Genomic DNA, 22771 nt, shown 5'->3' with positions numbered 1-22771 from the left:
CTTGAAACCGGCCCGGGCCCCGCCGCGCCAGCCAATCACCGCCCACTCCGCCGGGAAACGTCCAATCAGCGTGCGGCGGGGGCGGTACCGAGCCGCTAAAGGCCGGCAGGCTAGGCTGCGCCGTGCGGCGGAGGGCAGGTGCGCTGCGGCCGCGGGCATGGGCGCAGCGGCGGCGGCGGCCGCCGGCCGGCCCTGAGCCGCCCCTCCGGCCCGGCCAGCCCTGCCCTACACATCCCGGCACCCTACCCTACGGAGAGCCTGGCCCCGGCTCGGCCAGCCCTGCCCTGCCTCGCCCCGGCCGGGCCGCCCGGCGGGCGGAAGATGCTGCGCACCGGGTGCCGGTAGTACTATGATTTGGTATGTGGCCGCTGTGGTAGCAAGTGTGCTCGGTGCCCGCGGGCTGCCCGTCCAAGGTGAGTGGGGCGTCGGACATTTCGTTCTCTTCTTCTCCCTTTTCCTCCGGGGTGACCCTAAGAGAGATGTTGCGGGCGGGGGGGGGGGGGGGGGGGGGGGGGGGAGCTGTCTCCGCATCTCCCCTGCTCCGTGGATGATGCGGGCACCGGGTTGGGGGCTGCGGGTCCTGTGGTTCCGCTGCAGGGCTTGGGAAATTCCCTCGGGGAGAAGACAACCCGGTGCGGGGCTTTAAAATCTTTTTTTAATTGGTTTTTTTTTTTTTTTTTTTTGAGGGGGGAGACACGTGTGGCTGGGTGGGGATGCGGGCAGCGCAGTCCCCTGGCTGGGGTTTCTCCCCTTCCCCTTTTCTCCCTTCGGGTTGGGGACAGCGCTTACCCTTCCCGGCACGGGTAGCGCTGGGCTGGGCACTGAGAAATGCGAAAAGGATCCTTTGCCTTCCCCCCCCCCCCCTCGGAGCTTTCTCCTTGCAGCATCCCGGCAGTGCCCCTCTGCTCCCGGCTACGGGTTTTGGGGTGACTTTGCTCCCCTCTGTCTGGGAGACGCTGCCCGTCGCCTACACCCCTCCCCCGACCCCCCCTGCCCAATGCGGACTGGCTGCTGCGCTGGGGGAAACTGAGGCACAGGGTTGTCCAAGGTCAGGAGGGAGAGAGAGAAAGCAGAGGGGAATAACCCTGATTTTCCTGCTCCGGCTTCTTTTCCTTCAGCTGCCAGACCCCTCCCTCTTTCCCCCCCAGCCATCCCTGCAGCTGCCAGGGGAGCTGCCCGCCTCTCCTGCGGCACCGTATCCCCCATCGCTGCACCCTGCTGGTCTTGTGCCCTGATTGTCACCAAGCCCACCCTGCCCGTGGGTATGCAGTGGCCACTGGGATGCCGGGCTGGTAGCCACCTCCTCACAGTACGGGGGGGGGGGACGACGACGGGACACACATCTGCATCCTGCCAGGGTCCCTTAGCATCCCTGCCTGCATCCTTGGATGTGAGGATGGGGCTGCCCTTTGGTGGAGGGGACCCCCCCCCCACACACACGGTGCCCTTCTGGCTGCTGCCTGAAATGCGGTGTGGGGGGGTGGTTTGGAGAGGGATCTCCTGGGCACTTGGAAATACCCTCGGATGGGTGCTGGGTGGGTGGGTGGGTGGAGGACCCCGGGGGGTACAGGGTGTACGGAGCAGCGTGTACGTGATGAATGAGCACGCTGTGAGTAACGCGTGGGTGGGCACTGCGTGGGGACCCCTCAGGACCCGCCCCAACCCGTGCTGTGCCCTCCTCACGGGGAGAGGAGGGGAGGGGATTGTCACCCTGCATCACTTGGGGACAGGGCTGGCCATCCACTGGTGTTTTTCCCGTGGCTTTACTCCTCCTCCTCCTCCTCCTGGCAGCTGAGATGCAGTGGTCCCGGCTGGGCTCTCCAAGGGCTTTTCAGGCGTTAATCGGCTCAGAGAGGGAAGGAGAACTCGTTATCCCTTCTTAGGGACGTGGGGGGAGGAGAACGGGGACGTGACCGCGTCAGGAGCAGGTGCTGAAGGAGGGATCCGGCCTCTTGGCATTCCCGGCAGTGCCGTGACGCCCAAGGGGCTTTTCCTCCCTCTCCCACCAGCGTGACGCGGTGCTTGCTGGTGGATCAGGTTGGGAGGATCCGGCTTTCTCAGAGACAGAGAGATCCCTCTTGGTGATGCTCGTTGTGCTGACCTTGGCTGCTGGTGGTGGATCCATCGCCCTGCTCGCTCTGGGATGTGTCACACATGAGGGTTGATGGCCACGTCAGCCATGGAGGGCTTTGGACTGGCACGTGTGGCTTTGGCGTGGCAAGGGGGTGGTTTGGCGCTGGGGACCAGCCAAGAGGGTTGGCTCAGCTCCCATTTCCATCCTTCCCTGAGGGATTTCTACTCTCCTGGACCTGTTGGATGGGAGTGCTCCGGGTGTGTGTGTGTCTGGGTCCTCTGCTTGGCTTGCCAGAGGAGTTTTGCAGTGATGCTTTCCTGGCTCGCTTGCCTTTCAACTTTGAAGATGCAGTCTGGCTGGTGATGGGAGGGAGGATCCTGCAGGTTCCTCTCCGGGGCTGTGGCAGAATGGGTTAACTCTCATTCACCTCCACGTCTCCATCTTGGAGGTCGTGAAAGGGGAAACCCTGTGGTGGGCAAGCCAGGGGTCCAGCCCTGTGCCATGCTGATGAAGGAGTCTTTCCCTCTCCCTTCTCCTGCAGCAGGCATCTCCCAAGCAGGGAGCCCTGAGCGACCAGCTGGCCTTTGGAAAAACAACTCCCTTCCTCCTGCTTCACGATGGAGAAGCTGGCGTTGGTGGGAGGGCTGCCTGAGCCAGGAACAGTGTGATTCAGGAGCTGCTGGCGGGCAGCTCGGAGCCTTGCCTGCATCCCAGTTATCCAGACAGCATCGGGGTTGGGAGGATGATGTGGGTCTGGGCTGGGGGGTCTCGTCACCCTGGCAGTGGTCTCTTGGGGGCAGGAGGTCTCCCTGGGGTGTGGTTTCATCTCCAGCCTCTGCAGCACAGGGAGGATGCTTGCAGGTAGCAGCTGGTTGTTGCTGGGAGATGATGGGCTGATGGCTCCTGCGGGGTGGCTGCCGTGCTGCACGTTGGGATGCAGGTCACATTGAGAGGGTGGGGACAGCAGGGACCCCCAGGTGTGAGTGGGGACACCAGGGTGACTGCCGGGAAGTGATTTCCTTGCACTTTCCCTCTCTGAGCACCAAGCTGTGCTGACACACGTGCTCGCTGAGCTGCCATGGTCCCTCCCCAGGGAGAAGGGACCCTCTGTGGATGGTGGTGGTGGATCCTCAGGACACCCCTTGTCCCTGGGGGAGGAGGTTTGAAGCCACCATCTCAGCAAGAGCAGGGCACTGAGCTTCCCCTCATGGCTAATCCTGCTCCTCCACTGGCCCTGTGTGACCTTGAGGGATGTCACTTGACCTGCGCGTTGCCCTCCATCCATCTGGAAAATCGGGTTTAAAACGCAGGAATTGCACAGAAAGCCCAGATGCTGCTTTCCAGCTGGGGGAGGGGGGCAAGGGCTGTGCTCCCAGCTCTCCAGGGCTGCCCCCCAACAGGGGGGCATCTGAAGCAGATGCTCCCAGGCAGGCTCTGAGTACCCCCAGTGGGGGAGTGGGGGGACACTGAGGTGGCAGTGAGGAGGTGCAGCCCCCACTGAGGTGTTGTGGGGGGCAGGCAGCTCTCCCCCCACCTCTCTGCTGCCTCTCACCTCTCCCCCCACCCCACGTGCTGCCTCTCAGCAACCCCTGTGTTGCTGGCTGCCTGCTCTCTTTCCCTGCTGGCCTCCATATGCCAGGCTGGTGGCCTTGTCCTCGGAGATCCCTCACCACATCCTGCTGTCTCCCCCGGCACACGTGGGATGTGTCGGAGCAGATCTCGTCTCTGCTCAGCAGGGATGAGAGGTCCATGAGCTTGAGGCCTCATTCCTGCTCCCCTGGGGGGACAGGGATGGGGATGAGTGCTGGGAATGGTGGGTCAGGATGAAATCCCCTCTCTGACCCTGCAGCAGGGCAGCATTCCCAGGCTCTTCACCCTTATCCCTTGGTGTTTATCCAAGGAGCCAAGTACTATTTCATTTGGGAAGTTGCTCTGCCACAACCACATCCTTCTCAGGAGGCATCTGCAGGAAGGATCTGGCTTCATCCAGGGCACCTGGGGGGCTGGACACCCTCAGCTTCACCCAGTCCTTCATCACCTTACATCTCAGCTCTTGGGATGTCAGGAACCTGGATGCCCAGACTTGGGCGAGGGTCTTCCCAGCCTTGGCATCACAATCCTGGGGAGCCCCACGGTGGCAGCCATCCCTCCCCTCCCTTTGGGATGCTGTTCAACTCCACCTCCGCAGCTTGTGTCCTCGCCTCCTGGCACACAGAGTGCTTTTATTTTTCCTGGATCTGCTGGGATGACGAAGCCTGTTGATAACTTTTTTTTTTTTTTGCTTTACGAGGCATCCCTTGGCTTCACGTGAGCTCCCACACCAAACTGGGGGGGTGATGAGGGGTTCACATCCCCTGGAGCTTGACCTGATTTCCAAACCACAGGTTGCACCTTGAAACCACAGCCCCCCCCCCCCCTCCCTTCTTGAACTTGGCTGGTAAATTCAAGTGGGTTTAAAAATATCTCATCTGTTTGCGCTCTGTTTCTTCTGGCATCTGCGGGTTGTTTTCAGGCATTTCCCCACAAATTGTGGGGGTGAGAATGATTTCTACTTGGGAACTGCACTCCCCATCACTCCTGTGCCTTCAGCCACTGGAAACCAGATGGAAAACTTGGGTTTGGGTTGCAAAGGGTCAGGGTGTGTGTGTGTGTGTGTGTGATGTGAGCCATGGGGTTAGCAGGAATTTGAGGAGACTCTTGAAGCAGAGGGGTCTGTAAAGGCTCTGGAAGCAGGGCTGGGAGGCTGGTGGTGGGGTGGGTGGCAGCTGGGCAGAGCCAGGGGCTGGTGAGACAGGGTGGCTTCCAGCCAGCCGTGCACGGGGGGGAGGTGATGCTCAGCCGTGCGTGCTGCTCCCCACCAGCCTCATGAGCCAGCACTGGCGAGCTGCTGGCCCTGACCTATTTTCCTCCAGCCGGGCAGTCCTTGGCCAGGCTTATGTCCAGCAGGGTGGTTGTCTTGTCCCTCACCCTGGGAACATTGCTGGTGCCCATCTCCAGGGCGTCTGGGTGGCTTCTTGGGCAAGAACTGGTGTCCCAGGTTGCGCTTGGTGGTCTTGGAGATGGAAACCAAGATCCCACCTGGGTACCCCAGGAGCTGCTGGGCTCCTCTGTCCTCAACTGCTGGTGGCAAGCAGGGCTGTCCCTTCAAGGTGCTGGGGACGTGCTGTCCGGGGAATCCCGTGTCCTTGGATGCTCTTGAGCAGCACGTGACAGCTGCTGTCCCCAGCAGCATGGGGGGAGAGTGGGCAGGGAGGGGGCTTCCCAACCCTGCAGTGCAGCGGGGTGGGGACAGGTCCTTGCAGCTCTTTGTTGGGGTGGCAGTGGAGGAGGAGGGGGTGACACGGTTCCTGCTGGCAGGGTGTGAACACTGGAGCTGGTGAGGGATGCAGTGATGAGGAGAGGGATGGAGATGTGTGAGAGTGTTGTCAGGGGGGGGGGGGAAAGAGGGGGCACGTGTGTGCACAGCAGTTCCCCTACCTGGGTCAGCTCCAGGCGGGTTTGTGGCCCTCCCAGGACCCCCCATAGCAGGGCTGGGGGAGATCCTGCAGCAGCTGGGCAATGCAGTTCCTGCTCCTTGCAGGTGGTTCAGAGCTTGGCACCCCACCAAGGCCAGTGTGGGAACCAAGGACACCGGGTTGGCCGTTGCTGCTGTGCCCCTTGCAGCAAGGGGAAGGGTGTTTTGGTCAGGGGGTCTGTAAGCAGAACCCGCCGGGCTTCCGTGGGGACACTGGTGGGCCCAGGGGTGGAGGGGGGGGGGGGGAGTGGCACAGTGGGGGCCTCTCACTGGTACACGCTTGTGCCAGAGCCAAAAATAGCCGGTGATGCTCAGCTCCCGCGGCGGGGATGCGGTGATGTCACTCGCCGCCAATCACCGGCAGCCCCGAGGAGCAGCGCGGAGGAGTGGGAACGTGCTTCCCCCAGCATCCCTTCCCGAGCATCCCTCCCTCAGCTTCCCTCCCCCAGCATCCCTTTCCTGAGCATCCCTCCCTGGCTGCAGCTGTCAGGAAAACAGGGGATCCTCCCATAGTGGGAGTGGAGGCGTTGGGGTTAAAGCTTCCCTTCATCTGCAGTTTTAGGGACCTCCTCCCCTACCTCTGGCTTTCCTCCTCTTCTCCCCAGCACTGTGTTTTCCCTTTCTGCAAGCTGTGCTGAGGAGGCAGCTCTGCTGCTGATGCCAAGCTGCAGCAGTGCCTTCGTTTGGGGCTGACACCCAAGTTAATTACCCTGGCCAGGAGGAGCAAGGTGGTTCCAGACTAGATGTGCAGGTCTAAGCCAGGTTTCAGGCCTGGGGCTCTCGTGGATGCCTCAGGATGGGCAGGCTTGGCTGGAGCATCTGGAGCCCACGCTGGGGCTGCTCCTGTGGGAAAGCTGGACCCACATATTGGTGGTCCCCACACATTGAAGGATGTGGGGATGCCAAAAGAACCTTTTTCCTCCCAAAGATGTTGCTGGCTGGGTAGCAGTGCTGGGCATACTCTCTCTGTGGAGATTTGGGGGGTCCCCAAAGCCTCTGTGTTGTTGGGCATTGCTCTTGCCCCAGTGCAGGGGGTGGGAAGCCATCCCAGAGTATGGGAGGCTTGATGGCTGCTGTCCTCAGCCCTGGGGTGGCCCTGGAGCTGTGTGGAGGGGCTTGGGGACCTGCTGTTTGTTTAAGGCAAGGTGAGACCACTTTGGTGGATCGGGGTGACTGGGGATGGGCATCATCTCTCCTGGGGGGTTTCAATCCTGCGATTATCACTTATCCCAGCATCTGGTGGTGGGGGGGATCATGCATGGTTTCTTCCTTTGCCTCCCCTCCCCAGCAGGTGCCCTCGGCTCGAGGGAGGAGCCCGAGTTCGTGACCGCTCGCGCTGGCGAGAGCGTGATCCTGGGATGCGACGTGATCCACCCGCTGACGGGGCAGCCCCCTCCCTATGTCGTGGAGTGGTTCAAGTTCGGTGTCCCCATCCCCATCTTCATCAAGTTTGGGTTTTACCCTCCTCATGTCGACCCCGAGTATGCCGGTGAGTCCCCATGGCAGGGTGTGTGTGTGTGTGTGTGTGAGGGGGCTGGTGAGTGCAGGTCCTGGCTGTGGCACAGCCCTGGGATGCTCATCTCCATCCTCTGGGCTGTTAGAATCAGTGTGGGCTCTGCCTCTCCTCGCTCGTTTTCCACCCGGTTGGTTTTAATTAAGCAGCAGTTCTGGGAAGCCAGCTGGGCTGCGTGGGACGGGAGCAGGCGAGGCAGAGAAACCCGGGGTGAAGTGTGGTGGCAGCGGCTGCTGCTGCTCTGCCCCACAGCAGCTGGAGGGAATAGAGGGGACATGCTATGGGGACAGTGGGGATGGAGCCATGTGCCAGGTGGAGGTGACAGGTTGGAGCTGCAGAGCCCGTGTGGCTGCTTGCTAACATGCCACCAGCCCCTGCACATCCAGTGGCTTCTGTGAGTTGGGGACCAGCCCCGCATGGTGGGGCACACCCGTTTTAACATGCCATTCCTTGGGGACTGTGGTCCAGGGTTTTTTCCCCAAGTCTTACGTGGCTTCCAGACTCTCTAAGGCTTCCTCTGCCCCAAGTTCTGTGGCAGGAGGATGCCTGGGATGAGCCCTGCTCAGCTCAGCCCGTGCACGAGTAACACCAGAGCCCTGTGGACATTGTGCCAGCGTGGAGATTTGGGCTGCTTTGCTGCTGGCTCAGCTTTCTGGGCTGTGCACTGGTTCAGCTCAGGGCCAGACTGCTTTTTTTGGGATAGTCCAGGGCCAGAGCAAGGTTGTGCCACTGCCAGCCTCCATCTGGGAGCAGAAGGCTGACGTGGTGGCAGGCAGACACCGCTCCAGGCACCTTGCTCTGCCCTCCCCAGCGCCACGCCGTGCTGCGAGGCTTCACCAGCCCCCAGCCCAGCACTGCCTGGCCCCAGATCTTGTGGGGTGAATGCATCCCCTTGAGCTGACAGCTGTTTTACTCCCCACAGGCAGGGCCAGCCTGCATGACAAAGCCTCCCTGCGCATTGAGCAGGTCCGCTCTGAGGACCAGGGCTGGTACGAGTGCAAAGTGCTCATGCTGGACCAGCAGTACGACACCTTCCACAACGGCAGCTGGGTCCACCTCACGGTCAACGGTGAGCTGGGGGCATCACTGGAGGGGCTGGAGCTTCAGCAGGGTCTGCAGCACACCATTGCAGTACCCAGATGTGTTTTCCCTTTGATCCATATCCCTGGAGGTATTTAAAAGCCATGCTGAAGGACATGGTTTGGCTCTGGATTCAGTAGGGTTGGACTTGATGATGTTAGAGGTCTTTTCTAACCAGAACAATCCTGTGATTTCTGATGGACACCAAGGGTATCTTCTCTTTATAGACAGGAGAGCCTGAAGCCTGGTGGCTCCAGCCAGGGCGGGACTTAAAAAAAATTAAAAGGAACAAACTTTTATTAAGGAGCTCAGTGTTTAATTACTCTGGAGCTTGTTTGAAGGACCAGACATCAAGAAAATGGGGCTGGGAAGGAGTCACCTCTCAACAAACAGATTAGTAAACTCAATCTTTGTTTTCTTGAAATTCAGATTCACTCAAATTGCTTTTCCATTTTATTAAGGCTGGGTATTAAACTCATTATCAAATTGTTGGGCTCACACGTCAGGAGAGGTCTTTGTTTTTAGCCTGTGCCTCTCCTGCTGCAGTGGGGTGGCTGGAGAGGAGGTGTGGGGCACCTTGCTGGTCTTGCCTGACCTTGAGCAATTAATTTAACCTCTTGGGGGGATGGCTGAGCTGCAGCAGGGAGCAGAGCCACCTAATTGAGCCCAATTACCCAGCAGGAGCTTTGCAAGCAGGGCCGTGTGTCACACCACCCCTGTCCCTCCTTTCTCCCTGCCTCCCCTCCTGCTGCTCCCAAGCCAGGGAATGATGGAGTGAGAGGAGGAGGAGGATGGTGTCTGCTTCATCTCCACTGTTTGTGTGGATCCTGCAAAGCTGGAAGTTGCTTTTGGTGCCCTGTCCCTCTCTGGGCTTGACCCTCTCTGCAAAATTCAGCTCTTTTTTGTTTTGTTTTGTTTTTTTTTATGCAGCACAGGGCATACAGGGGCTTAGTAACAAAATAATAACTGTAATCCTTATGGCCCAAGGAATTGCTTTCAAAGGGAAGGCTGTGGCTTCCCCCTGGTGCATTAGAATGCTTGATTTTCTTAAGGGGAAAATAAGAATCATTTGGGGAAAAAACAAAATCTTTTTTTTTTTTTTTTTCCCCTGGAGTGGATTAAATTGCCAACCTGTCTTCCTCAAAAGTGGGCTTTAACAACTGCTGGTAATTAGGGGCGGGCTGTAATCCTGCCAGCCTCTTTAATCAGGAAGGAGCCTTTTGATCTGCACTGCAGTGTTTTCCCATGTTTTGACAATAACAATTTAATGTGCAATGGGGTGGGGGCACACACACGTTGACACACGTGGTGCTGAGCCCCAGAGCTGGTGGGGAGGAGAAGGAAGGACGTGGCTGGTGATGGAGGAGATACCCTCAGTGGGTGTCCCCGGGTGACATCCCCCTGTAACAGCCCCTCTTGTCCCTGTTGGCTTTTTGGGGTGGATGAATGGGGACATGGGTGAAGGTGGGGGGTCACAGTGATCTCCCCCTGCCCTACAGCTCCCCCGACTTTCACGGAGACACCGCCCCAGTACGTGGAGGCCAAGGAAGGCAGCAGTGTCACCTTGACCTGCATGGCATTTGGCAACCCCAAGCCCATTGTCACCTGGCTGAAGGAGGGAGAGCTGTTGGGTGCCAATGGCAAGTACCAGGTAGGTGGGGTGGTGGGGGCTGTCACAGGGGATCCCGGGGATGGGACTGGTGGGACCGTGGTGGTGGCAGCTCCATCATGCTTGGAGCTGGGGGTCCTTTCTTGGACATTTCTCACAATTTCTTGGCATTTCTCACCCAGATGTCTCATTCTCTTTGGGGACTCTTTTCCCACTCCCTGGGGACTCTCAGCCTGAGGAACAGTGACTGTGCCAGCTCCTGGAGGTGGGGTGGAGGCTTCAGGGGAGGAAGGGGGAGTTGAGAAGAGACGGCTTTGCACCCCCCTTAGAATCTTTTTTGAATCCCAAAGGGCAGAGATTTTCCCCCCTGTAGCTGTAATTGGTAAATCAGGCATTGGAATCAGCGCAGGCACTAATGAGAGTAATTAGCAATCATTTGTTACTAATTGAAATGGAAGGATGAGGCAGAATGAGGCAGGGGGATGGGGATGGGGGGGGGTGCTGGCTGGGAGCAGGGCTCCCCCTACATGGGGAGGCTGGTTCCCCAGGGGTGACCATCTCTCTCCTGTCCTTCCTCCACCATGTCCCCAGGGATGAATTCAGCCACTCCTTTGGCAGCTGCCAGGTGGCCCCATGGAGAGGATGGTTGTCCCCTTTGTGTCCCACCCCAAAGCTGGGGTCCTTGGGGAGCAGGGGGTGCTCTGGTGAGGCATCCTGCCCTTTGGGAAGTGCTGACTGTGACAGGGAGCTTGGCAGAAGCAGCGTGGAGTCTGCTTTGCCTGCCCGTCACTTCTTCTGTGGGAGATGAAAACACTGAGAGGGTTATTTATTATTTTATTTATTATTTTGCTAGGCTTTTTTTTTTTTTTTCCCCGTGGCAACGAGCAGAAACCCGTGTGTTGGTTTATTAATATCTGAAGTCTTGCAGAGCGGGGAAACCCTGTTTCTCATCCAGCTCTTAAAGCACTGGCAGCTCGCTGCCGAGGGAGGGTGCTGAGCCAGGGAAAAGGGGAACATTCCCTCCCCCCTGGGGGTCCCTGCCTGTGCTCCAGGGTCTCCTTTTTGTCCCCAGGTGAGTGACGGGAGCCTCACGGTGCTCTCGGTCAGACGGGAAGACCGGGGTGCCTACACCTGCAGGGCTTACAGTATCCAGGGAGAGGCTGTACACACCACACGCCTGCTTGTCCAAGGTGAGATCTTCCCCCTCAGCATCCCTGGGGGTCTTTAGGAGGGGTGGGCTCCAGGGGGGTGGAGGGGATGGCTATGGACCACAAGGCAGTGATGCCACCCTGAAGTGACCCACAAGCCTTGTGTGCTGGCTGCCCCGTGGCTCCCCCATCCTGTTTGTAGGACAGAAGAATGCCCTCTAATTAGGGCATTGTGATGGCCGTGCCCATGAGGAACTGGGCCCCCGTGGCAGCTTGGTTTTGTTCAGGGAAGCAGTGGAAAAGATTGAGGCTGTCACAAAGTGCCTTGTCAGATAGCGGTGATGCACGACAGGCCTCCTGCTCCTCTTTTATTTAATAAATCTTTAATTAGGTCAACAGCTACCGGCGGAGCGAGGAGCACCAAGTGTCCTCTGCTCCCTTTTTGCCATGGATGTGCTCTGCCAGCTCCTGGCACTCTTGCTCTTTTCCCCCTGGATTTTTCCTGCGGGTGATGCCATCGTGTAAACGTGCTCGTGTGCCCTGGGAGAAGCAGGGATGTGGGCCCCTTCCTTAAAGCTGCAGGGATTGAGGAAAAGGGTTGGGAACATCAGGGTCACCTTGCTCCTCCAGGTCCTCCCAAGAGATCAGGGCCAGCCCCAGAGCTCTCCAGCAGCATCCAGCTGTGATGGACCTGAGCCTGTTGTGTGCCTGTTGTGAGAACACCCTGTGTTGGTGAAGGGGTGACGTTTTTCCTCTCTCTCTCTGCTCCAGGACCTCCCTTCATCGTTTCCCCCCCAGAGAACATCACAGTCAACATCTCCCAGGATGCACTCTTCACCTGCCAGGCTGAGGCATACCCTGGGAACCTCACCTACCTGTGGTACTGGGAGGAGGAGAACGTCTACTTCAAGAAGTGAGTTTGTCCTTGGCAGGACAGCGTGTCCTCATCCTCTTCCCTCATTACTGAGCTGGGGCCACCACCACCACCCACCAGGGTGGGTGTTGCCTCAGGTGTTTCCCCCTCTAATCCTCTTTTTTTCCCTCTTCTCTGGCAGTGACCTGAAGCTGAGAGTGCGGATCCTGATCGATGGGACGCTGATAATTTTCCGTGTCAAACCAGAGGATGCTGGAAAATACACCTGCATCCCCAGCAACAGCCTGGGCCGCTCGCCGTCAGCTTCTGCCTACCTGACAGTGCAGTGTGAGTGAGCAGATCCTGAACCATGGGGCTGGGATTGGTTACAACCTGGCTCTGCTGTCCCAGTATGACCCACAGGGATGCTGGAAAGCTCGGGCTGAAGCCCAGCAGCCTTTGAGTGGGAATGGTGCCATCCTCAGCTACAAGAAAACAAATGGCCTGAGGGTTCTGGGAAGCCCCACTCATCAGGGACTCGTTGGAGACAACCTTGGAGACAAGAGGTTTCTGATTTACAACCTGCTTGCATTTGGTTTTTTTGGTGTGTTTTTTATGGGACCTTGTTCCCTGTGGGCAGGTTTCTTTTTTCCTGTGGGCTTGGTGGCTTTGTGTGTCAGGTTTTGTTTTTTTTTTCAGACAGTAACTGATCTAAGCAAGGAACCAGATCCATGCTTCCCACGCTTGTTCTCTGGGGTTCCCTGGACACTAATGGGTCGTGTGCCATTCCACAGCAATGGCCTCAATTGCTGCCACTCACAGTTGCAATATTACTCTGCCCTGAAAGGCTGCAGTGGGTTGATTTTATAAATAAAGGCAGGCTGGAGCTAAGCAGAGCTGTGGACTCTGGGTTTTGGAGGCTGTCCTGGTTAGCTGGAAGCCCCACACTGGTGGGGAGCTGCTGAGAGAAGGGCTGGTAGGTCCCATCAGCTCCCTCTGGGATGGATGAAGGGGCAGGGGGATGGTGTGGCTGGTGCTTTGGGGCTTGGATGTGCCTGGCTGGGAAAGCGTGCAGCCTCAAGCCATTAAATCTGCCCTGCTGCTAATCCAGGACCACTCGTCAAGGCTGAGAGATGTTAAAAATAGCTCTAATGGCAGAAACAACAACAACAGCAAAACCCAACAAACAAACAAACAAACAAAAAATCCCCCCAAAAAACCAACCCCAGCAGCATTTGGACAATCTGCTGTTCAGATGGCTTGGGTGCAGGGAGTTGGGCTTGGTTTTCTATGCTGCAAAAAACCCCCTTTCCCTGGCAGCAAACCCTCCCTGCTGTCCCAGGGCTGGTGTCTCAGCAAGGAGGATTCCCACCCACCCGAGTGGCTGCTGGATAGGGACACAGCTCTGGGTCACTCGTGATCTGGGTTGGCCCCCAGCCAGTGACCTAGTAGTGAAAGGCTCGATCCCATTACCCTTTTCCTTCCTGCTGGAACCCTTGATTACATTTCCTAAGAGGGGGAGTGAAGGGGAGGGGGGATGAAGCCTGCTCCATATGCAGCACTTGGCAATCTGGGTTACGGTGCCATCCCAGGGAGCAGACGGGGTGACGTGTTCCAGCTCCTGAACTGGGTAGCTTTTTGCCCTGAGAAAGCAATAAATGACAAGGGCAATCCCACACCCTCCAGCCCTTCTTCCTCCTCAACACCTTGGGCTTTGCATTTTTGCATCAGCAGCCCCCCCCAAAAATAAATGCATTCATCCCTTAAAAGCAGGGTAAGCCCTGTCAAGCTTTTCCCATAGCCTCGTGCTGCCAGTGTCTAGACAAGGTTGTAGAAATACTCACTCTTATTAAAAGTAACTTTTTTTCCTTTAAAAAAAAAGGAAAAAAGAAATCTGCTTATTAAAGAAAGTCTAGCTTCCCTCCAACCCACTCGCACTTAATTAAAAAGCTCTTAGAAGCACTGTTAATGACATATCCTAGACTGAAGGGCTGTGAGACGCCTCGCTGCGTGGGTGATGCAGGAGGGGGGGAAGGTTAGGGATGTATTTTAAGCTTTTGCATCCTGTTGGAAAGGGTGGAGGTGGCTGCTGCTTGATGCAGCGTGGCCTCGGTGAGCACAGATTGGGAGGTTGAGGGCTGAGGATCCTTTCTTCTGTCTTGGTTGCTGCAGTTGGTGCATTTTAAAGCTTGGGAGTTGAGGTAGTTTGAATCGTGGGGGGCTTGCTGAGTATGAGTATGAGTAAAGCCTCCCTGAAATGCCAGGTATTTCAGTGGATTTGTGTGCAGCAAGCCTGGAGATAACCTGTGGGAGCCCAGGTGGTGTTTGGGTGTGGGATTCATTGTAAAAGCCACATAGATTCTCCAAAGCTGGGTGGCGTGGGGGAACGATGGGGTTTTTTTCCCAGTGCTGACGTGGTGCTGCTTCTCTCCCTCCTCTCCCAGATCCTGCCCGTGTGGTGAACATGCCCCCCATTATCTACATTCCCATCGGGATACACGGATACATCCGCTGCCCGGTCGAGGCAGAGCCCCCAGTCACTCTGGTCAAGTGGAACAAGGACGGGCGTCCCCTGCGGATTGAGAAGGTAACAAAACCCCCCAGGGATGTTGAGGCACAGAGAAGTTCAGACTTTGTGTCCTCAGCAAACACCAGTGAGGTGCCCCCCTCCCCAGCAGGAGTGGGATGACACTGCTTTTCCTTAGCTGAGTCAATTCGGGTTCTTTCAGGGCGCCTCTAGGTCTGTGTTTCCCAGACCTGATGCCTGCTTCCCTCCAACGTGACCTCCAGACAGCCCTGGCTTTTTTTAAGTTTTTCTCCAGTGGCTGAAAGACCCTTTTAACAAGTCTCTGTCTTCTCATAATCCTAGTTTGATAGTCCCAGTAAGGATATTAGCCATTAAATATTTAAAGGAAATGCTCAGTATTTTACTTTTTTTTTTTTTTTTTGCTTAAATATTAACGATCCCAAGTTTTAATTCCATTTAAACCTGTTGCTGCTCTGGGTTCCTGACCTCAACCCATAGAATGGAGTGCCGTGGAATGCCACCAGGATGGGGTTTCCTTAGTGTGTGATAAGTTCTGATGTTAAATCTGAGGGGTCTGGGTGGACTGATCTAGGAGATGTAGGCAGTTGAGGATGCTGGGAATCGAGTTGGGCATCTCCTGGGGATGTGATAGCTGCCCTGGGCTCAGGTTCTGGGGGAGGGGGGGCTTGATTGAAGGGAAAATCAAAAGTGCTGTTGGGTGTAGGATAAATCATCTCCCTCTTTCTCATCCACCCAGTATTCTGGCTGGAACCTGCTGGAAGATGGGTCGATCCGGATCGAGGAGGCCACCGAAGACGCTCTCGGCACTTACACCTGTGTGCCTTATAACGCCCTGGGTACGATGGGCCAGTCCCCCCCTGCCCGACTGGTACTGAAGGTAACTCCTCTCCCAAAATCTGGGTGTTGCTCCTTCTGCCCTCTTTGTTCAGCCCAGAACTGCAGGGTTGTGGGTTCTTTGGTTTCTTGCTTTTTGGTTTTTTTTTTGGCTGGTTGGTTTGAGGTTTTTCTCGTGCTGCTTTTTTAATTCAGTGCAGAAATTCAGGGTTTTTGCTTTGCTGAGCACTGCTCTATGAAGAGAGCTCAAGATGGGCTCTGTGTGCCTGAACTTGCCTCCTTGTCCTCCTAAGTTACTCATGAGCATCCTCTCTCCTTTGAGGCTTTGGTAGCACTGGATCAGGTAGTTTGAGAAAACATATTCCTGAGACAGCCTTCTGGGTTCATCAAGGGTTTTAACAACTGGGTGAACTGAGCTCTTGAGATGATCTGTGTGCCTTTGCTGCGTGCAGAACCCAGGGCCCACTGGACTCCTGGTGCTGTTTCTGGGAGCTTCTGCCTCTTCCTTCCCTGGACAAAACCTCCCAAGCTTGTGAGCTGTGACTCATGGCATCTCACTGAGGTTCACATGATGATTCTTTGTCTACCATAGACACATGTACCTGCAGAGCTGGAATCAAGTTGATGTCTGATGCCATGTGGGTGTGGGGTTTTTTTTTGTTGTTTTTCTATTTGCTTGTTTTTCCTTCCTGTTTACCTCCTTAAAACTTAATACCAGACACACTGGTGCAGAGGCTCTTTGTAGGTAGCTTCTCCTGGGGTGTATAATTTGGTGTACCATGAGTCCATCCCCTCCACTGCATCTTTCCTCACCTCAACCTTACCCAAACTGATGATCCATTTGTTTTGGAAAAGGGCTGGTTTTGGTTGGGTTGAAATTCTTTGCTCTTTTTCCCTTGCCTGTAGGACCCCCCCTATTTCACGGTGCTACCAGGCTGGGAGTACAGACAGGAGGCAGGAAGGGAGCTGTTGATTCCTTGTGCTGCTGCTGGAGACCCCTTCCCCATCATCGCCTGGAGAAAGGTACCCCGGCCTGCCAGACAAATCTGCAGTGCCTTTGGCTTTTGGTGAATATTGCAGACAGAGAAGCCACACTCTGTCCCGGTAAGAACAAACTGCAGGTACAGCTGCTTCGCTTTGGGCTGAGCCACTGACATCCTGTCCCACAGGTGGGTGGGGGAAAGACCTGGCTGGAGTGCCTGAATTCCCATGAAGCTGTCATGGCAGCATCTGCAAAGCTGAAGCCCTGCCCCGGCCCCCCCCCCTTCCTCTTCCTCACTGCCCCTGCCCACAGGACACCCTTCTTGCCTTCCTGAGTGCTCAGCAGCAGGAGATGGCAGCCCCAGTGTTGCCACCAGAAGGTGTCCTGGTGTTTCTTGACCACATTTCAGCCAGGAGCTGGACCATTCAGCAGCTGCTTTGCTGCCCCATGACTTTGAAGACCCTGGAAAGAATCTGCTTTGATGGTGCTGGACTGGACATCATGATTTCTGGATTTCTTTTATTGTAGAGGAGGGTAGGAGGAAGTGTGGTGGCACAACCTGGGAGCAGCCAGGGCTTTCCAGTCCTCTTCTCACCTTTACTTACCAACTTCACTGCATCTGCAGGAAAGCCACCGTGCAGGGGACCTCTTGGGCTTTTTGTCTCCATTTTAGGATCTTCTCTCCAAGCCTTCCGTCCCCTTCTTAGGGCTCCTGAGATGAGGATGGTGCCTGTGTCCCCCAGTGGATGCTGTCCTCAGTCCCTGTGGTGTGAGATGCTTCATCTCTTTGCTGAGTTCATTTTATCAGCACAAGAAGGGCTGTGACACATTACAAGTGACCTACCTAAAACACATGGGCCCTTCTGTCTTTTTCTCCATCTTCTTTTTCCTTCCCTCCTCCACCATTCTTATTCAGGCTTCCTTTCAACCCCTCTCATGTCTTCTGGTTGTCCTGCTCGTGTCGTGACTGGGTTTATGCTCCCTGACTCTGGTCAGGGCTGTCTTGGGCTGAGCTGAGTTTCCCAGTGCCAGAAGCAAGGTCCCATTGTCATCCTGCTAGTGCTGAGCAGTCTCTTGAAGAACTCCTGAAGACTTGGGCTTGGCACTTGTAACCCTGTGTGCTCACCTGCTCCTCTGCTTATCCCATATGGCATCCAGCCACACTCCTGGCATCCATCAGCAGAGACCCTTGCACAAAGAACAGTTGAAATGGACTCAGGACAGCACTAGATTTGCACAATTAGCCTGATGGGTGTTGATATGAGTTGTTACAAGATCCATTTATCCACTTGGCTTGAAAGCTCCTGGGCATCTCCACACACACTGTCCTCCAGTACCCCCACGGGGGCCCTTGCTCCCCAGGCCCTTGGTGCCAAAGGGTCCTGCCCCTCTAACACTGTCTGAGAGGCAGTTTGGGACCTCTCCTGGGGCAGGCATCTTTTTTGGGGGGCAGCCGGTTCACCTTCCTTGCAGTGGTTTCAGCTTTGGATGCTGGAGGCTGTTTGAGGCTCAGGGCTTTGGTGTCTGTGCGAGTGCCGCGGGGTTTTTCCGCTCGTGTGTGAGTGCTGAGCACCAGCCCCCCTGACCCTTGCCTCTCGCGTTGCCCCGCCAGGTCCTCTCGAAAATGGGGGAACCGGCTGCCTATCCGCGACCGGAGAGACCAGATCCGTTGCTGGTGGCCGGCGGTGTCCCCTGGGCCACGCAGGTAGCTTAGTGACCCCGCCACTGCTGCCTCGCCCTGCCTTGCGACCAGCTGCTGAGTCATGTTTTGTTTTGGTTTTTTTCCCTTTCTTTTCTTTTCCTCTCTTCGTTTCTTGGGCTCTTCCTTGCCCAAGGTAGGGAAGCCCAGCAGGAGCAAGCACAACACACTGCCCGGTGGCACCCTGCAGATCCGCTCCCTCGGCAAGGACGACCACGGCGAGTGGGAGTGCGTCGCCACCAACGTCGTTGCAAGCATTACTGCCAGCACCCACCTTACCGTCGTAGGTGAGGGTCCTTGGGGACAGCTGGTGGCACATAGGGATGTGTGGCACATAGGGTTGGGTGTCCCAGGCAAGGCAGGAGGTGGTGGGGATGCTTCCTGCGAAGAGCAAAGCAGTGTCTCCTTTTCGCCTTTGAATCTTCTTCACTGGCTTTTTCCTTTTTTTGTTTTTTTTGGGGTTTTTTTGGCAGAGCCTTTCCAGCTCCCCTTCCTTTGCCAAGCCACCCTGTGGTCTTGCTGCCCTTTCAACCTCTTCCCTCTCTCCCTGCAGGCACAAGCCCTCATGCCCCAACCAGTGTGCACGTTGTGGTCGCCATGACCTCGGCCAACGTCTCCTGGGAGCCTGGCTATGACGGTGGATACGAGCAGACTTTCTCAGTTTGGTACGGCCCTCTGTGAGTCATCCTGGCATGCTTTGCTCTCTGCTTCTTTTCTTTCCTAGCCGACCTGAGCTTTGAGCAGCCTGGGGAGGGGGGAGGAGGGTGGTGAGGGCAGTGTGCCTGCCTCGCTGCCCGTGGGCATTGCGGGGCTGAGCTCCGTTTGGTATCTCGGAAAGGTGGGTGGTGGTGGGATCACGTAGGTTCTGTGTTTCCTCTCCCTCCTTTGCTAACCAGTACTTCCTGTCTGTCCAGCCAGTTTTATTCTGCTTATGGTGCAAGGGAGGAGAGGCTTTGCATTCATGAAATTTTGCCTCTGGCATCTAATTTCAAGATAAACTGTTTATGGAGCCAGGGAGAGGATGGGAAATGCAACCTTTATAAAGCATGTCCTCCAAGAGCTGTGACTAAGCAGAAATGAGCTCTCCTTGCTCTGCAGCTCTCTAGAGGTGGTTAAATCCTGGCTGAGTTCACAACCAGATGCCAGCCAGGTCTGAGCCTCCTGGGGTTTTGCTTCCATCCCTCCTCTCCCACCCTGTGCTACCAGTACCCAAAGCCAGGTACACCTCCCCACAGTGGGGTCAAGCTCAGTCCTGTTCAGCTTCCCCCCAGGTCAGGGGGAGGATGAAATGTGGCTGCAGCAAGGTCGGGGTTTTCTTTGATCTCTGCACTTGCTTGTGTCTTCCTCTTCTGAAGAACTGTCCTTGGAAACATGGAGGGGATGGCACCTTCCCTTCCCAATTCTGAGGCTGGCATTCTTCAGCCTTTCTGCACCCTCTTTCCTTCCTTGCCTTAAATTGCCCTGATGGAGACTGCTGATAGAGTGGAGATAAGGTAGATGCTGCTTGTAATGATTTCTGCTCTGCTCCAGCCTGAGGCTCATGGGGTGGGGCTGGGCACAGTCTGTCAGGAGATGGAAAGAAGAAGGAATGGAATGGAAAATAAGAGGGAGCAAGCAGAGCAGTGCAGACCTTGCTCTGATGATGAAAACGTCCTTGGGAAGGAGTGGTTAAACCTCTCAGCTCTGGAGACAGTGTCTCACCTTGAAGGGAGGAGGCAGCTGCTGCTGGGTTCCTGCCTCTCCCAGAGCAGCCAGCAGCAGGATGAGTTCTTGCACCAAGCTTCCCCCAGGGAATGTTCAGTATACCGTGGGGACCTGGGAGAGGGCAGCAGAGATCCCTCTTTCCTGACTGTAAGGTGTGAGTGCTGGGGGCTGTCCTGCAGCAGCCCCCTGGGAGTGGGATGCCCAGGAGATGGTGCTGGGTCATCTTGTGCCATCCAGAGCTGGTTTTTTTTTTTTCCTCCATGCTGTGTTTGCTCGAGCAAAACCCACCTTCACCTGCTGTGGAGTTCATGCTTTCTTCCCGCTTCTGTGGTTGCTGATGGAAATGCAATCCCTGATCCCTGGGGATGCCCAGGGCCACTGCAGCATCTCACCTGCCTGTGTGCTCTGCCTCAGCAAGGATGATCTCCCATCCCTGGGGATGATCAGCCTGATGGTGGGGTTAAATGCTGCAGGGAAACCAGCAGGCTGCTCTGCTGCCTTCCATGCTACTGTTTGCTTGGTGAAGGATCCTGGGAGCTGTGGTCCCAGATGGAGCTGCTGTGATTCCAGAGGTTTTCCTGCCTATGATTTAGTGCATGGCTCTCTGCTCACGTGTTTGTTTCCATAGTTTGCTGCTGCTTCTCCTGCCTCACCTTTGCTCCCTTCACAGTGGCATTATTTATCTTTGCTCCATCTTTTACTCCCTACTTGGTTGATTTCTCTGGCTGTGGCTGCAGGTGTGCCCCCTTATCAATGCAGAATAGACTTTCTGCAGTAATCCATCCCCAAATCCTCTGCAGTCACCACCAAAACCTGCAGCTGAGGGCAGGATAGTTGTATGGATACTTGCATAATCCATGTGGCATACAATGATGCTGCTTCAATCTTCCAGCATGATGCTTCCCAGTGGGGTTATGGCTTGTGGAGGTGGCTGCACCCCTGTGTGTGCTGGAATGGCTCTGGGAGTTGGTTTTTTTGCCTTGTTTTTGTGGGTTAAAGACCCCTGTGGAAAGGTCCTCCTGTGCTCGCTGCAAGTGCCTCTTCTGCACTGCCAAACCCTGAGTTATGCCCTGGGCAGTGCTGGCAGCCCCTGGGTTGTGCAAATACATCAAAACCAGCAATTTAGTTAAATATTTATTGCAGGATTGTATGCACGAGGAGGGAAAACTTGGCTCTGGCTTGGGAGCTGTCAAAATGAAAATGGGAACAGGGCCCATCTGCTGCTCCAGTCATCCCCTCTGGATGTGAAAAGGCACCAGGTTCCACTTTAGCTTTTGGGATCTGATGGAGATTAACCTCAGAGCAGGGCTGTGAGCACAAGTTTTGTCCCTGAGCCTGCTCAGAGGGTGCAGGTGGTGCAGGGCAGCGGGGAGGGCTGGTAGCTGTGTGCCTGTGAACTGGGGGGATGCTGGTGGGGTGGGATAGTGCCCTGTGCTGGTCCTGGTGTGCACTGCCCCCGAGCCAGCTCTTGGGTGGGGAGTGGCTGCCCCACGTCCATCCACATTGCTGCTGTCAAACCAACCCATTGCTCTAGAAAGCTCCATCCTTGCTCAGGAAGTTGGTGCTGCCTCTTTGTCCTCCCTGTCAGATGCCCTGTCCCTGAGGATGCTCTCTTTTCTCTCTGCAGGATGAAGAGAGCCCAGTTTGGCCCCCATGACTGGTTGTCTCTACCTGTGCCAGCTGGTTCCAATTGGCTACTGGTGGATACCTTGGAACCAGAGACTGCATACCAGTTCAGTGTCTTGGCTCAAAACAAGCTAGGCACCAGCTCCTTCAGTGAGGTGGTCACTGTGAACACTCTAGGTAGGTCTTCCAAGGGCATAAGGGGAGGAAGGGGTTCAAGAGGTCTCTGGGGAGGAGGAGTGGTCCCTTTGCCATGGTCTGTGTGTCCTGTTTGCTGGTAATGGAGGTGGTGATCAGCAGCAGAGGTTTGCAGCTGTCTAGAGGGATGAAGCTTGTACGCTCTTACTGGATGCAGGAGGATCCTAAAAGCTTGTCTGAAGAGACAGCGTGGGAGAGCTGCACTGTACCAATCACCTTTCAAATCTTCCTTCAGTTCAGACAGGGTCAGGAGCTATTATTAGAGCACAAAATCACTTGCGTGCAGCTCAGAGTGGGAGCACACACAAAGGGCCTTGTGCTGGTACCTGCCTTGGGCTGTCTCAGGCAGAGGTGGGAGGAAGCAGAAGGATTTTTAAGGCTGTGACCCTTTTCCTGGAGTCTATGTAGTTTTGGAAAACCACTTTGATATCTCTCAGATAAGAAAGCACATGCCCAAGATGTGCCCTAAATACCTGGAAGGTGGAACTTGGGAGGGTGGTCCCTCAGCCACCCATGTGTCACACCTTGAGAGAGCACCATCCTCTGTGGCTTCCCTTCTCAAAGGTGTCCCTGTCCCATCTGCTCTGTCTCCAGCATTCCCTGTAACAACTCCAGAGCCTCTGGTGTTGGTTACCCCACCGAGGTGCCTAACAGCCAACCGGACACAGCAAGGCGTCCTCTTGTCATGGCTTCCTCCTGCTAACCACAGCTTCCCCATCGACCGCTATATCATGGAATTCCGTGTTGCAGAGAGGTGGGAGATCTTGGATGATGGAATCCCAGGGACCGAAGGCGAGTTTTTTGCCAAGGACCTGTCCCAGGTGAGCAGGAGCTGCTGACCTCTGGTATTGCACTGTCTGCTGCAGCTTTAGGGAAGCTTTTGGGATGGCTCTCTCCCTCTGCTGGGGTCATCAAGGAGCTGGGCAAGGTTGGAGGCTGTGGGGGGAAACCTGAGAGATGTGCTTGGTTTTGCAGGACACCTGGTATGAGTTCCGGGTCCTGGCGGTCATGCAGGATCTCATCAGTGAACCCAGCAACGTTGCTGGTGTGTCCAGTACAGGTAAGGGATTAGTTGATCTTCTGTCTTCAGCTGTGGGAGCATCTCAGGTTGTTCATCAGTACTTGCTTTCAAGAGCAATGGCTGGTTTGGGGCTTTTGCCTGAGGTGTTTGGGCTGTGACTTGGGCTGGTGGGCATGTGCTTAGGATCAGGGTCCTGACCTTCTGCCACCTCCTAATGCAGCAGGGCTGAGGACAAACCTTCCCCTCAGGCACAGCCTTGTCCTGTATCTGTTGGTGTAGAGTGACAGCCACACCTCAAGGTGTGCAAAGCTGCAACCAGGCACTGTGCAGCCTGGAAGTGGGAATGAAAGGTGCAGAGAGGGGGAAAATGT

The 22771-nt window shown here is 56.0% G+C and overlaps 1 protein-coding gene across 1 annotated transcript in view; it reads left to right on the top strand.

Moving 5' to 3' along the window:
- Positions 1–349: 349 nt before the first annotated feature.
- IGSF9B (immunoglobulin superfamily member 9B) overlaps positions 350–22771 on the top strand; it is a 34637-nt gene continuing 12215 nt past the window's right edge. Inside the window, exons 1-15 of the mRNA XM_030464844.1 lie at positions 350–413; positions 6880–7077; positions 8024–8170; positions 9681–9832; positions 10863–10980; positions 11710–11851; positions 11994–12139; positions 14236–14378; positions 15076–15216; positions 16080–16196; positions 17991–18141; positions 18408–18519; positions 21186–21361; positions 21974–22200; positions 22355–22439. Coding sequence (XP_030320704.1) covers positions 350–413; positions 6880–7077; positions 8024–8170; positions 9681–9832; positions 10863–10980; positions 11710–11851; positions 11994–12139; positions 14236–14378; positions 15076–15216; positions 16080–16196; positions 17991–18141; positions 18408–18519; positions 21186–21361; positions 21974–22200; positions 22355–22439 — 2119 coding nt within the window. The remainder of the gene's footprint in view (positions 414–6879; positions 7078–8023; positions 8171–9680; positions 9833–10862; positions 10981–11709; positions 11852–11993; positions 12140–14235; positions 14379–15075; positions 15217–16079; positions 16197–17990; positions 18142–18407; positions 18520–21185; positions 21362–21973; positions 22201–22354; positions 22440–22771) is intronic.

Source organism: Calypte anna, chromosome 24 (assembly GCF_003957555.1).
Source record: "Calypte anna isolate BGI_N300 chromosome 24, bCalAnn1_v1.p, whole genome shotgun sequence".
Classification (NCBI taxonomy): Eukaryota; Metazoa; Chordata; class Aves; order Apodiformes; family Trochilidae; genus Calypte; species Calypte anna.
The sequence above is the reverse complement of the archived record's forward strand: the minus strand, read 5'-3'. Positions and strand labels throughout refer to the sequence as shown.